Here is a 15178-nt window from a genome sequence, read left to right on the forward strand (position 1 = left end):
TTTTAAAATATATCAATATCGGAGTTCGATATATCGAAAAAAATATCGATATTTCGATATAACGGCTTTATTAAAAAAAAATCGTAAGTCAGCTCAAAAACGATTACACAATTTAATTATAGTCTAGTAGATTTATTAAATAAATTAAATTATGAATGTATATAATATGTAGTAGGTTATAGTTGTGGTTATAGTTCTTGGTAATTACTTTTTAAAATTAAATAAAGCGTCTTATTCACGGTCCATTTGGCTGTACGTCCCGCCAAGGTCATACACGATGCAAAGCGCCTATTCACGGTCCCTCCCTGCGAGGCTGTACGTCAGCTCAAGGCTGCTGTGCGCGCATCAAGCATGGCATTTAAATCGAACGAAGTTGATATTGTCAGCAGCAGAAGAGAATAAAAGAAAAAGGAAGAGGTTTAGGATGAAAACAATTTATCATAAACGTATATAATAATTTTTTCATCCAAATATGTAATGGGTACTAGATTTTGTAAAGCATTGATTTTCTTTTTTGTTTTTGCATATAATCGACGCTGGAAACATTCCATAAACATTTGTGCAACTTATATTTTTGAATAAACCTCATAATCGTTTCACGATCCATTTGTTGACACATGCTATTTGCGTGAAAGACAAGCTCATAATGCTAATCTGCTTTATTGCTCTGAGTGCTGTACAGCAAGCCTATTCGCGATCGAGCACGCACGATGCAGGACCGCTCTGACGTACGTCCGCACTATTCACTATCCATCTGCACGACGTTCGCGGTGTTGGGGGTGCTCGCTGGACGAAAAATTCATCGTGCACATCCAGCAACATAATAATAACTATTATTGACGTACGTCAATACTATTCACTGTCGTTTTGCGTCATGCATCGTGTATGACCTTGGCGGGACGTACGTCCAAATGGACAACAACGAACAAAAGGTTTTAAAACCGGTGAGCATCGATTTAAGCGCCTTATTCACGGTCCATTTGGACGTACGTCCCGCCAAGGTCATACACGATGCACGACGCATATTTACGGGCCATCCCCGCTGTACGTCAGCTCAAGGCTGCTGTGCGCGCATCAAGCATGGCATATAAATCGAACGAAGTTAACGAGAGGACGTGTGTGAAAATGCCACCTGCTTTATCAAAACGCCAAAAAATGGGAGTTCTTCTGATATTGTCAGCAGCAGAAGAGAAGAAAAGAAAAAGGAAGAGGTTTTGGATAAAAAAATTTATCATAAACGTATACATACAATTTATATAAAGCAAACAATTCAAGAACAAATCACTGTCATAAACTAACAATATGGCATATGAAAAATTCAAAACAAAAAAAAAGGCGTGTGGCCTTCAAGGCTCAAGCCACACCTCCGCCCGTCGGAGTGGGGAGCGTGAGGTTTTTCGTTACGGAATTTCTCGATTCGGTCCCCGCGCTCAAGGCCCGCGATAGAAGCTATGCAATAGCTTAAAAAATGTGGGGGCCAAGTTTGGTGAGCCCACAGGGTGAGCCCCCGCCTAAGGCTTCCGTCTCAGAGCAATAAACCTATAGAGTACTTGTATCGAGCGTATACAATTTACATATATTTGTTTCTCTCTACCTAAAGAAAACGTCGTATGAAGGAATGAGATAGCTATAGACTGCAAGCTACGTTTCAACATAGTCATGGCACCATTTTTACTATAGGTACGTATTTAGATAGATAGAAGGTGATAGTGATGGGATGTGCTTCAATCGATAAAATCGTGAATACATTTTGCATTTACGGTTTCGTGAAATAATAAATAATAAAAAAAAAACAAAATTAATAATTAACTTCAGTTGAATACATTATTTGTTTAATCCTACGAATATAATAAATGCGAAATTATGCGAGAATGGATAACTTTCTCTTTCACTGCTGAACCGATTACAATGAAATTTTGTACATACACACATAGGATAGATTTTGCTGTGCGGGATTTTCTTTAAAAACGCGGGCGGAAAGCTAGTATATTATAAAATAAATTTTAAAACTTGAAATGTACCTAATTTAAAAGATAGAAAGGACAGTCTTAAAGAAAACATTTTCCTTTCATCCTATTAATAAAGCGAAAGTTTGTGATGATGGATGTTTGTTACTCTTTCACGCGAATACTTCTAAACCGATTACAATGAAATTTGGAAAAATTACTTTTGATCCCGTAAATCCCACAGGAATGGCAACTATGCGGGTTTTTCTTTGAAAACGCTTGTATATCAAGTATGTATTTCAATAGTAGTTTCTCATCTATGAGAACTGTCATTTAATCAACCGTTTAATTTTCACATAGTTACACAAGTAACTTATGTGTAAAAAAAATTCCAAATAAAAATTCACTCTCTTTAATCAAATGTATTTATTATGTACAGGAACAAAAAAAAACGTAAGCGTAAGATTGCACAATTATTCTTCTAGAGTATCCATCTTGATAACACGCAGGCTCGAAATGCAGTGAACACAATGTAGCAAATTTCGACGGCGTCCACGGTCCAATCTACTCGTCTCATGTTATAAACCCATTTTTTATTTAGCTCTGGAAATCTAAAACAAAATGAATTTATTAATAATCTAAAAGAGAAAATAATAAACAACAAACTAAACACATAAGTCAAATAAAACAACCACGTGGTATTTTTTATTTTCCTGCTGTAGAAAATTTACATCTATTATTTGCAACAACAACTATATCTGTGGCATCTGGGAGAAACCTGTTAACTCCATTTTTGGCAAAATTTTGTTAGATACATGTTTGATAAGTACAGAAAGCGCAGATTTTTTTGATCCAGGCGTGATATCTCTACGACCACGGGAAGCAGGTGAAAAAAATGGTACACTCCTGTTAAATCCAAGATTTTTTGCTACAATCAAGATATATTATAATTATCATTAATATATCATAGTAACTTTTGATGCCAAACCTGTTATCTAATATAACAAGTACAAAAATGTTAATTCCAAGCTTTATGCCTATGGATTAAAACTTGTTAAGGCCGTGTACGCGGTCCGTGCGCTGTTTGGCTCAAATATGTGATTTTTCAAACCAGATTGTCCATCAACCACTTATCTTAAAAACATATGAATTACTAATAATTTTAGGAAATTTTATTGTCTATATAGTTAGTTAAGAGTTTTTTTCAATTAATACAGTATTTGTGAATACCATCAAGATAACTGAGCCGATGATTACTTGATTTCACTTTTAGTGTCAATTTCGAAGCTAAAAATATCTGAAATTGCTGACAGATCTAACACACATTTTTTTTTAACTAACTGCAAAAATCCTTATTAAAATAGTTAGTTAAAAGATTTTTTTATTTTGGACTCCTAACTTACGAAATTAAAATCCGAACAATGTGAATTTTTTTAGAAATTATAGTCGACAAAATGATTATTTTCACCAAGATATTTGACTTAGTTGAATATAATTTATATATATTGCAATAAAAGAACGTCTAACTTATAAGATAAAATTTAAAAAATCAACTAAGGTACCTCTATTATTTTTCTACAATTTTTTTTAAAGTACTATAAAACACTGCGCGCGACCCGAATAAAATCAGTCGGCAGCGAGCCTTTCCAGAGAGAGGACATGTTGCTCGGCGCTCTCCTGTGGACCTATGCTGTTCATAGTAAAAGGATAGCGCAAGCCGCGATCTATCGTAATAGATCGCGGAGATTTTGACTTGCGTTAAATTGAATAAGCCCTCTTAAGTCCCAGTTACCGCGTATGTACCAAAAACATTGAAACTTATCAGATTTGGATTTATATTTCCAATTTGGTACATATAACGGTGACTACTAAATAACAAAAATACAGTGTTATTTTAATGTAAATATCTATTTATTTTCATTAATATTAATTATATTTTCAAAATAATCACTTTTAGCTTTAATACTACAAAGGCTAACGTTTCCTGAAGTTTTCGACGATTTTCCGTAGCTCCTTTTCAGATATTTTGTTCCACTCACGAGTAAGTGTTCCAGCCTTCAGCGCGTCTACACTTCTGCGTGAAGTTGCACAGGCCCTCGCCTCTAGAATTGACCATACGCTATAATCCATTTCATTAAGGTCTAATGAATAATTATAGAGGGCGTTCCTTGGAACTTATGAACTCTGGGAAATGGTCCATACACCACTGCTTCACATTTGAGGCCCTGTGAGATGGAGCAGAGTCCTGTTGAAAAGTCCACGGTTGGTCGCCAAAGTGCTGCTGGCTCCAACGAAGATCTACACTCTCCAAAATATCGCGTCGAGTATATTTCTTGATTCATTTTCACGAAACGAATTTTTTACGAAAACGAGAGGAGGTTTTCCTGTTGAGCAAATGCCACGGCAAACCATGACTGCATCAGGTTTTTACCGATGGGGGATAATTGATGTGGCTCCAGGGCGACTAGAAGAGTAAACTCTATCGTTTTGGAGGGTATGAGACTGTTCAATCGGAAAAATTTCTTCATCTGTGAAAAAAATATTTTTCCACACTCCACCGTATTAGGCGTATTTTTTTATCTTTATCATCCAAATCGCTGCGCTTTTCGCAGCTTGTATGCTGTTAACTTGAGCTCATTTTTAACAACTCGTTGCAACGTTGAATACAACGTTACACCTAAATTTCAAGCCATTTTTATAACCTTGGCTTGTGGATTGCGGGTCAATCTTTATTTGACGATATGTCGAAGCCTAGGCATCCTCACAATTCTTTTTCTGCCTCTTCCCGGAAGATCACCAAGATGGCCAAGCTCATCGTAGCGTTTAATAGCAGAAGAAACTAACTGCCGACTGATACCGAGAAGTCGCAGTATCTCGCACTGCCGCTTACCAGCCTCATATAAGGATATTATTGCAAACAATTACTATTTCTAATTTATTCTATTCACAAATAACTTTAAGTTGGCGCCAAATCATGTGAAAATAATTATTAAAAAATAAAAGCAACGCAGCAAGTCCCATTTTTTTAATTTATTATTTTCAAATTTGTCAACGTAATTTAGAACCACCCTGTATATTACCTGTTATCTTTTGTATTGCATTGGCTCAAAAATCTACCCTCAAAGAAATCCACCACAAGTTTCTCGTGCCAGGTCACACTCATTTAGAGTGTGACGGTGATCATGCGTTGATAGAAAGATTTGTTAAAGAGTACAACCCTAATATTGCAGTTCCTCAGGATTGGGTGAATGATATAAAAATGACAAGCAAAAATTTCTCGGTGAAATTTATGACACAAACCGAATTTTACGGTTTTTCGAAACTACTGACTAAGAATTTTGTCAAAAAAAAATATTGACACTTCAAAACAATCTTTTGCTTGGAATAGTATTTTCTGGCTAAAATTTGAATAAAAATCAGAGGAAGTAAGTTTTAAGTATTCATTGGAGAAATCAGAGCCTTTTAGGACATTTTCAATGAAAAGAAGAGGAAGGCAAAGTATTTGTTTAGAAACATTACGCCCTGAAGTTATTAATATGTCGGAGGATTGGCGATTGAAACCAAAAAGTTTAAAGATTTAATGGATCTTATGCAATTCATTGATCCAGTTTATCGCGATTTCTATTCTAATTTAAACCAATCAGCTTCTGTTTTGGAAAACTACTCAGATAGCGAAGAAGATTATGATTAGTATCCAAATGAGTGATTCTTTTGTTTTGGTATTTATTTGATATGTGCCTTTATTTAAATTTTTCGTTGCATGTACACTCCTGTTAAGTCCATACTTTTATTAAAATTAGCCATAACAGTGATTCCATTGTGAAATTAACTTATAAATAAAGAAATATAACAAAAATAACGTAAAATTGTTTTAATTAAATGAATAGCAATGAAATAATCATTATTTTTATTTTGCTCATTTTGAGATAAGTCCATTCCACTGCCATATTTTTTTTTTTGGTTAAAATCTGATAAGTCACATTATTCGCTAAACTACTGCGTCAATTTTGTAAACTTTACAAGCAAAAAAAGGGTTAATATATGATATTTGGGTGTATTCAGAAAGAAAGCTTGAAACATAAATGCGCTTATCGGCGCTTGTCAATGCTGGTTTTGACAAGCTGGTTTGAGCATTGACAAGCGCCGATAAGCGCTTATAAGTTTCAAGCTTTCTTTCTGAATACGCCCTTTCATTATAATATGACATAATTCATTTATATTTTATATCCGATTTTTAGCAGCCAATAATATGTTAAATTGCTTCTCCTGAAAATTTAACTTTTTGGAGTTAACAGGTGTCTCCCAGATACCACAGATATATAAATCTGATATAAGAAACAAAATAAATAAATCAACGTTAATATGAAATAGATTTTATGTCATAAATCGATAATATACGCTGGAAGTGTTACAACACTACGGTGGTAAACAAAATGCTAAACGTGATAATATTGTGATATTTTTTAAAAATTATTTAATTCTTTTGTATTCCACAACCCCATAAAGTGGGTAAATGTTACAGTTACAACATAGAATTATAAAAAAGCGCTTGATAAAACCTTTAAATAGGGTTAAAACATAAATATTTATCAATTTGCTGAAAATCACTTACCGATGGAAAGATATTTTTTCATTGTTTTCATCCAAAACTCCCATTCGACTAGTGATAGCCGGTAGCTAAACATACAATAGTGATTTTAGCACACTGACAAATAAAAAGAAACACTATACACTTTATATTTTCTAAATATTTCGTTAAAAACACTTGATGCACCGAGACCTCCAGCTGGTTGGCAAACAAAACATAGCCGGCGCGCTACGTTTGAATACAGTGAAGATACTCTATCGCTATCTCAATCTGGCTTATGCTGTTATTAACTAAGAGTAAGTAGATTAGAAAATATGTATTTTGGTCTGTCTCAATATAAGAACTCTATAGGTTTATTGCTCTGAGGCTTCCGTAATCTATTCAAAACACACAGATTCAAAAGTATCAAGCATTAACCTACCATATTATTACCACATTTCTAGTCTGTGAATACTGGTTATTATCTGTGAATCAATTTGCAAAATGTCAATTTGTCATTGTCTTTTGTCAAATTGTCAAATGTCAAGCGCAAAACGACTGCACAGCGCCCTGCGCCGCCGCCCTCCGACTTCCGGGTCGTCAATATCAATAATTCAATATCAATAACAAGTTGATAATTGTATATATGTATTGATTAAAATTAGCTATAACTGACTACATTTAGGCGTCGAGGTTTTATAATAAGTCCACGACAAGCAAAATTTTTTGAATTCGTTAATATACTGATCCAAAACGAAATTAGAAAATAGCTACTACAAACAAGAACTTCAACATCCACAATGAACAGGGATAAAAGAGAAATAGAATATCCAGCGGAGCTGGAATCACAATTCATTCTTAGATTACCTGAAGAACCTACAAAAGCATTAAAGGAACTTCTTAAATCCGGAGAACATTTCAAAAACCGTCTCACCATACAAATTGAAAACGATATGAGGCATGGAGAAGTTCGATTTGACCATTGGCTTATGCATGCAAAAATTGTTGATATGCCAACAATTATAGAATCACTTAAAACAATTGATAATAAGAGTTTCTACAAATCAGCGGATATTTGCCAAATGATGATATGTAAAGAGGAACCAGATCAGCCAACAGATGAAGAAACACCCACAAAAAACAAAAAGAAAGATCCTTACAAAGTAGATAAGAAATTTTTATGGCCTCATGGTGTAACACCACCCACTAAAAATGTACGTAAACGCCGTTTTCGAAAAACATTAAAGAAAAAGTATGTGGAAGGTCCAGAAATCGAGAAGGAGGTGAAGAGATTATTACGCGCAGACAATGAAGCAGTTAATGTTACTTGGGAAGTTATTCAAGAAGAAGATGAACCAAAAAGTAAAGCAGAGAGCAAGGCTGCCTTAAAAGCTGAAAAGAAACCAAAAGCCGAACGAGTAAAGAAAGAACCTAAAAAAGATACTGCAAATGCTGCAAAGCCTTCTTCAAATATTTCAACTACAGATATATTCGGAGGAGCTCTCAGTGACAGTGACATTGAAGATGAGAACATAAATGTAGAAATGGATGATAGCCGCATGTCAACATATGATAGAATGTCGGATAATAGCCTCATGCTAGGATTGGGTGATCAAAAACGGTCATTTCCAATTGAGTTTGAATCTGAGATGTTTCAACCCTCCCACAGCATGATGCCAAAACATCACAATCGCAATGTGACATCAACTATCACAAGTAAGAAAGCTTTCGAGCATTCTTCGGAAGAAGAAAGTGAATATAGCTATAGAGATGATTCTAAAGAGAACATGACAGTTAGAATTGAACAACTTCGTGCTGAACTTGAGGAATTAAAGCAACGTCGACAGAGAACCCAGACTGAAATTGCTGGTATGGAGAATCTTGCTCTGCGGCAACGTTTCCAAGATACTTTACATACACTGAACCAAGATATTATGTATAAGGAAATGGAATATCAAGGACTTATTACTCTGCAAACTTCTGAAGATATTTAATTAATTAATTTTCTTTTAATATTGTAATTGTCATTTTATTATAATCTAAATAATATAACCAATATAATATGAGAACTTTACTTTTATTTCTATCTTATAAGAAAGCTATTAATAACTATGAAATTATAAACATAACATAACTACTGTTGATATTAGAAAGACCACCTTCTTGCTACAGCGATTATTGTGTGAACACAGAACTGAGAGGTCCTGAATTACTTTCCCGATGAGAAGAAAAAAGTCTTGTTCAAACAATAAACTGTAAAGAATAATGATCAATGTGAATGAAAAAAGATGTAGAATACATCTGGCACGCACAAATGTGACTTCATATGGGTGATATTCTGTTTTCATTTAACTACAAACTGTTCCTCTTTAATCCATTCTTTATTATATTATTATTATAGAATTTATATCAAGGAGTAGTATATTAATACAGGATAACATATTATGGGGAGGTCAATGCTTGAATACCCAGCTTACATTTATAGAAACAAAAACACAATGCAACATTTTAGTAACTAACTTTTTTGTGAATCAAGCTGTACATACCTAGAAGAAGAATTTAGGAAGATGAATAGGCATAACTACTAATATTTTTATAATCATGACATTTTGCAATTACCAATAGGAATTAGGAAGGTACCTACATCTATATGATCAAGATTCGAGCTGGGAGCTCTAATCATGGGAGCTATTGGTGGGAACTAAACATCGTGTTTTCCTTCGTAAGATTTGTCTTGATGCTCATCTATACTAATATTATAAAGCTGAAGAGTTTGTTTGAACGCGCTAATCTCAGGAACTACTGGTCCGATTTGAAAAATTATTTTGGTGTTAGATAGCCCATTTACCGAGGAACTCGAGGAAGTCATAATAGGCTACTTATATATAAGACCAACAGAAGCGGAGCCACGCGGGTGAAACCGCGGAGGGCGACTAGTCTTTACTAATGTTGTACGGCCGAATGGTTTGTTAATTTGAACGCGCTAATGTCAGGAACTACTAGTCCGATAACCGATTTGAATAATTATTCTTACGGTGTTAGATAGCTCATTTATCCAGTAGGGCATAGAGGCTTTATATCATTAGGTACGCTAAGACTTACAATTATTAGTAGATCTACTAATTGTTTCGTTGCTATTGTTTTATAACTGATCTATGATCCAACATCCCCATTTAGTAGGTAGGTATACACACATATAATTGAATAGTTTATCATAATTCAATAATCATCATGAAATTTAATTGTCCCATGTATGATGTAGGAGTCAGGAGAACGATCGTTAATCGTAACAATTGAAGTGTAATTCTTTAATATTTAGGTACGAGATTTGAATACATAAAGGGTTTTTTGGACAGATTTTTGTGTAAGTAGGTGCATAAATCTCTGCCTAAAGCATTTTCCAAAAAAGTACGTCAAGTGAGTCAACACGGTTGAGAGTAATGAGAATCATCCCTTGTTAATCAATGATAGTTTCTAAACCTATTATCAATTCTTGTTTTGTTGTTTCCACATACATAAATACCCATAATATACCTAATGTAGTGTCGTAGGTACATGGTCGCACTTCTGTGTATGCATACAGAATTACTTACGAGCAGGCTCTCCTACTCGATTGTAGGTACTTCTATGTGCCTCTCCAAAGAGTATAGTAACTATGTATAAGGAATGCCTCTCTACTAGAGACTCTCTAGTCTCTAGTCAGGAGTTGTAAATGATGCATAATATGGGAATTTAATGTTTAAAATTTTACATAGGAAAGGTATAATTATAGGGATCTCTCCTACTCATAGCTAGCTTTGTAGAAAATAATTCTGACTGACTGGCCTATATTTCAAGGCACAAACCAAAGTAGAGATGAGAAAAAATGTATTAAACAAATGGTTTAATATAAGATAATAATAACATTATTAATAACAGTTACCCTCTTGACATCAGTGTATGTTTGGAAGGTAAAAGAAAACAATCTGTTAATCACATTTATTTATTATTCTAAAACATAGTCACATGGTATACATCATTTGCATGGTTTGCAATACTTCGAGACAGAGATCTAAAATACACATATCAATATGAAGCCATTTAAATACATTAATGGCATAATATATTACTTACATTGTAACACCATATTTTTAACACATTGAGATACATTTGTAACAAATAGAAATGCTTAAAAACTAGTCCTATTACTAATGGGTTGTAAGAGTAATAGACATCAAAATGTAAAGTGTAATATTTGGCATTAAGATAAATACACATAGAGGTTCGGCCCATCAATGTGTCCATGATTTGAAACACTTTTATTAATTGAAAACTACAGGACAGCACCATTGTTTATAAGATAATTTTAAACTTTTATATTCACAAAGGTAGGTATATCTCAATATACAATTTTAAACCCATAAAGCCGCTGTTGTGGACCATAACTTGAAATCTTACAATAATCAATATAAATAGTTTTAGACTTATAGCTAAAAGAGATCAATAAAATAGAATCAGGATTATCAAAAGATAAATTTATGTGATATAAAATTAATTATAGGTAAATTTAGAGTTTTAATTAAATAATGTTAATATAAATGTAGTTTGTATAAATTATCATTTACCAAATCTTTATACATTATGAACCATACTATGTTAAGTATAAAATTTACTATATTTGGACATAAAATAATGAGTTATAGAATAGGAAGTAGAAAAACCAAATCTTTAAAAAGTGACATTCTGATTCCCAATACCTTTATTATCCGAACCTGTATTCATATCACAATTTTTCTCTCTAGCAGGATCCGATTTAATTGAATGCCTAATTAGGCCCAAATAGGCCTCATTTTAAAATGACTATCTTTATGTTTGTAAATAAGTTAACGATAAAAATCGCCTCTTCCCTTTTACTCTTAATGCCACGCTTTAATTATTATCATTTTTAAAACACTTATATGTTTAACATAACACAGAGATTTGACTTAACTATGATAAGATGACTAGAACATTAACATCAAGTCTCATACAATACAATCAATTAATCTTTTTAAGATACATATGGAATGATCACATCAAAGCTTAAATTAATGATTTTATCATGGTAGGTACATATATGTGACATAATTTAAGTTAAATAATGGAATAACATCAATCATCTACTATACATCTACATTTTTTTTTTCCTTATGACTACTAGACATATAAGTAAACATTAAATAATGAGATCGTTGTAAGATTTGTGCGTCGCCGCAGCAGATTTTATAACTTAATTGGATAAGAAGAACCATTTTGGATCAATAAATAAAATAATATAAGTCTATAATTAAAACATTTTGTAAAATATCTGAATAATAATAAATAAAGCTGTGAGTGTTTCATTTGAGTCTTAAATCTCTTAAATAAAATAAGCTCTTACAAGCTCCGTTGGAATGGTGTGGAACCAATGACTTATTCAAAGTCATGTGTAAATTTCAAAACGGCCAATTTTTTTGGCATTGCCACAACCACAATGTGACCATCATCAATCTCAACAGCATCAATCTGAATGATAGGGCTTGTACTAAGCACTGGGCATTCATATGGCTCCATAAAATTGTACTGTTTAACTGGGTCGCAGCTGAACAAATCGAGTTGATCATTGATGTATGGCTTATAATAGATGCGCAGGACACCCCAATTTGTTCCCACAAAAACGATATCCCCATATGTGCGGATCGTAATGATATCCCTCAGTGCACCTTGAGGTATTGGGTGGTGCAGCAGTGCCATCCACTCAAAACAAATGCGCCAATCAAGATGGTCTAACAAGTTGTATTTATGGAACTCATCCAGCATGTTGGGGTAGAATACTATGTTACTTTGCAAGACCAATTGTCTATTGACAACAGAATATATAAATTTGTCATTGCAAAGAACATTCAGGTTGTTGTTCTGGAAACCGATTGAAATGATTTCATTTGGAAAGCGATGCACAAGAGAGCATTCTAAATCCACATCATTCAGATCAAAATAAACAAGATCATCATTCATATTAACAAAATATACATGGTTGTTCTGAAATGTGAACATTTTCACATCTTCATAGGTGATGTGAGTACGCTGTGGAACCTTACGCATGATAATCAAATGAAAATTGGAGCACATAAACAAGGTTGCATACTCATTTTCCATGTACTTCAGATAGTTCCCAGGCACGAAGGGCTCGTTCAACATTCTGGTGGTAATTGCGTCGTAGTACCTCACGCCGCTGCGGGTGTGGACGCCAATAGTTCCGTTCTTGAGAATCTGGAAATCTATTATCTCCTCTCGCGGTGATGAGGCAGGCGCGAACTCATCCCTTTGCTCTTGAGCAAATTCCAGTCGACCCCATAAGGTCAAGGATCGGTATATGTTTTTCCACTGCAAAATTTCCTTCGACTTGTATCGAGCGGTCTTACTCATGGACGGGAAATCAGTAATGCAAAATTTTTTCCAGATTTCTTCATTGCATAAGATGCCGTCAATCACATTTTTCAGGCGTACGCACGTAGCCCTGCATGCAAAAAGCTCCTTTGCCGTTAAGGGCTCAAAAATTTGCATTAAAATTTCAGTAGGAAGGAACTCCATCTTGTCCTTTGGCCAATTAAATTTTCACTATACAAGCGTTGCAACCTGATGAATCCAAGTCGAGCACTGAATTTATAGATCTTTCCAGGTAGATGAGGAGTGAAGGACGGGAAGGGGTGTATCGGTGCAACCCTTATTTTGTCAACATCCCGGCGGATCGATCGAGGGGTCAAGTTAAATATGACAACCCTTCATAGTACGTATAGAATAACCATCCAAGCAAGATCCCCCAGGAGAGACGGAGGATGTGTCTATAATTTCTGAACGAGTACAACGAGTACAACAAATAACTGTTCATACATGTGTGCGCATAATATTTGAATGTTTAGGTGAATATCGATGACAGCTTAATCCTTCCATTTTCGGAAGAATACCTTCTCGTTACAAAATTTACATAGCCCATTAACATTACAATTTATTTGCATAATAGATTGCCATCTCGTTTTCACTAATGTCACAGACCACAGTCAGCACTTTCTATTCCTATCTGCCAAAATAAGAGCGTTTTCACATTATCCGATCCGATATCGGATATCGGACGCCGATAGCCGATAGCCTATGAACATTGAACAACCATAATTTATCCAATACTAGCTTTCCGCCCGCGGCTTCGCTCGCGTTTTTAAAGAAAAACCCGTTCCCGTAGGATTTCCGGGATAAAACATATCCTATGTCCTTTCTCGGGTATCAAAATATCTCCATAGGTACCAAATTTCATGAAAATTGCTTCTGTAGTTTAGGCGTGATTGAGTAACAGACAGACAGACAGAGTTACTTTCACATTTATAATATTTATAATATTAACATGACTCGAAGTAAAACCCGATGATGTTTTATTAAAAACATTAATAATTTAAGGTAAAACGCACAGATATATAAACATTACTTGCTAGATGATAACAGTTTCATGAGTATAGGTCTACCAGAATCTGATGGCATATTTATATTTAAGAAATAAAAGATTTTCATGTGGCAACTTATTTGACAACTATCAAATTGGTTGTCAAATTATTTGTCTTTTTTGCAGTTGATAAATAATTTTTAGGATTTTGTCTAAAAAATCTTAGAAAATGTCGAAAAAGCCGCTGTGATCACAAGCACGAGGTGCTGTTTATAATGTGTATAGAAAAATATTTGATGAAGAAGGGTCAAACACATCACAATTTTCAATTTAGAAGATTTTATTGGTAAATTGGACTTACCCGCTTTGATACTTTCAATTAAAAAATATAATATGTAGGTAACTATAATATTGTTTGTTGATTGGAATATAATTTTATGAAAACTTATTACAGGAGTTTCCAATACGGCTATTCGTCAAGTCCAAGCTGTCCAAGTCAATTTTATAATGTGTGTATTTGTTATATACTTACGAAAATAAACATAGTTTTATTTTATTTTTATTTTATTTTATAAAAAATTATAAGCAGTCTAGTTTTCTATCGATATAACATCGATATTTTCACATGGCATAATGATAATGAACATACAAATATAGGTATGTGTAAATAATAATATATTTTACCTGTATAAAAGTAATATGTATATTATACATGTAAGTATGTACCTACATAATATTAAGTGGATATCTCATTATTAAGTACAGTATTGTCCACTTATGTAATGTGACTAATGATATTGAAAACAAACTAAAAAATAAGCAGTATCAAGATAGTTCAGTCCATTTTCCCTAGGGTTGCACACTCAAAATTTTGATTTCCCTAATTGCCATCAGATTCTGGTTTACCTATAATCATTATATTTTCTTTCATATACATTTCTTTGTTATTGAAGTTTTAAAGTTATTCATGTTTGCGGTACAATAGTATTAAAATTCGATTCGATTATTATTTTATATTTTTCATTTGTTTTACTTTAAATTATTATCTGATAATTCAGTCTAGCTTCCGCGACTCCGTCCGCGCGGATGTTGGTCTTCGCGTGGATAGCAAGAGTTTATTTCTCCATTTTGAGTAACTCTGACAATGACATCTTATTTAAATATCTATTGGACCTGATTGGACCCAAGAAGCTTGGACCCAAATACGGCTAGGCCTATAATAATTAAGGAGATAAA

General features: G+C 33.8%; 2 protein-coding genes across 2 annotated transcripts; one reads left to right on the plus strand and one right to left on the minus strand.

Annotated features, from left to right (window-relative positions):
- The first annotated feature begins 7079 nt into the window (after nt 1-7079).
- LOC123705394 (transcription initiation factor TFIID subunit 7-like) lies at nt 7080-8579 on the plus strand. The gene has a single exon (XM_045654140.1). It carries the CDS (start codon nt 7314-7316, stop codon nt 8505-8507), a length of 1194 nt encoding a protein of 397 aa, XP_045510096.1. The 5' UTR covers nt 7080-7313; the 3' UTR covers nt 8508-8579.
- Nucleotides 8580-10481: 1902 nt separating this feature from the next.
- LOC123705392 lies at nt 10482-13521 on the minus strand. The gene has a single exon (XM_045654137.1). It carries the CDS (start codon nt 13099-13101, stop codon nt 11944-11946), a length of 1158 nt encoding a protein of 385 aa, XP_045510093.1. The 5' UTR covers nt 13102-13521; the 3' UTR covers nt 10482-11943.
- Nucleotides 13522-15178: the final 1657 nt, after the last annotated feature.

The sequence above is a fragment of the Colias croceus genome, chromosome Z (assembly GCF_905220415.1).
Source record: "Colias croceus chromosome Z, ilColCroc2.1".
Taxonomy (NCBI): Eukaryota; Metazoa; Arthropoda; class Insecta; order Lepidoptera; family Pieridae; genus Colias; species Colias croceus.

What these genes read in the sequence shown, in the direction of transcription:
- LOC123705394 (XM_045654140.1), top strand. Translation starts at nt 7,314, where the DNA reads ATGAACAGGGATAAAAGAGAAATAGAATATCCAGCGGAGCTGGAATCA.
- LOC123705392 (XM_045654137.1), bottom strand. Translation starts at nt 13,101, where the DNA reads ATGGAGTTCCTTCCTACTGAAATTTTAATGCAAATTTTTGAGCCCTTA.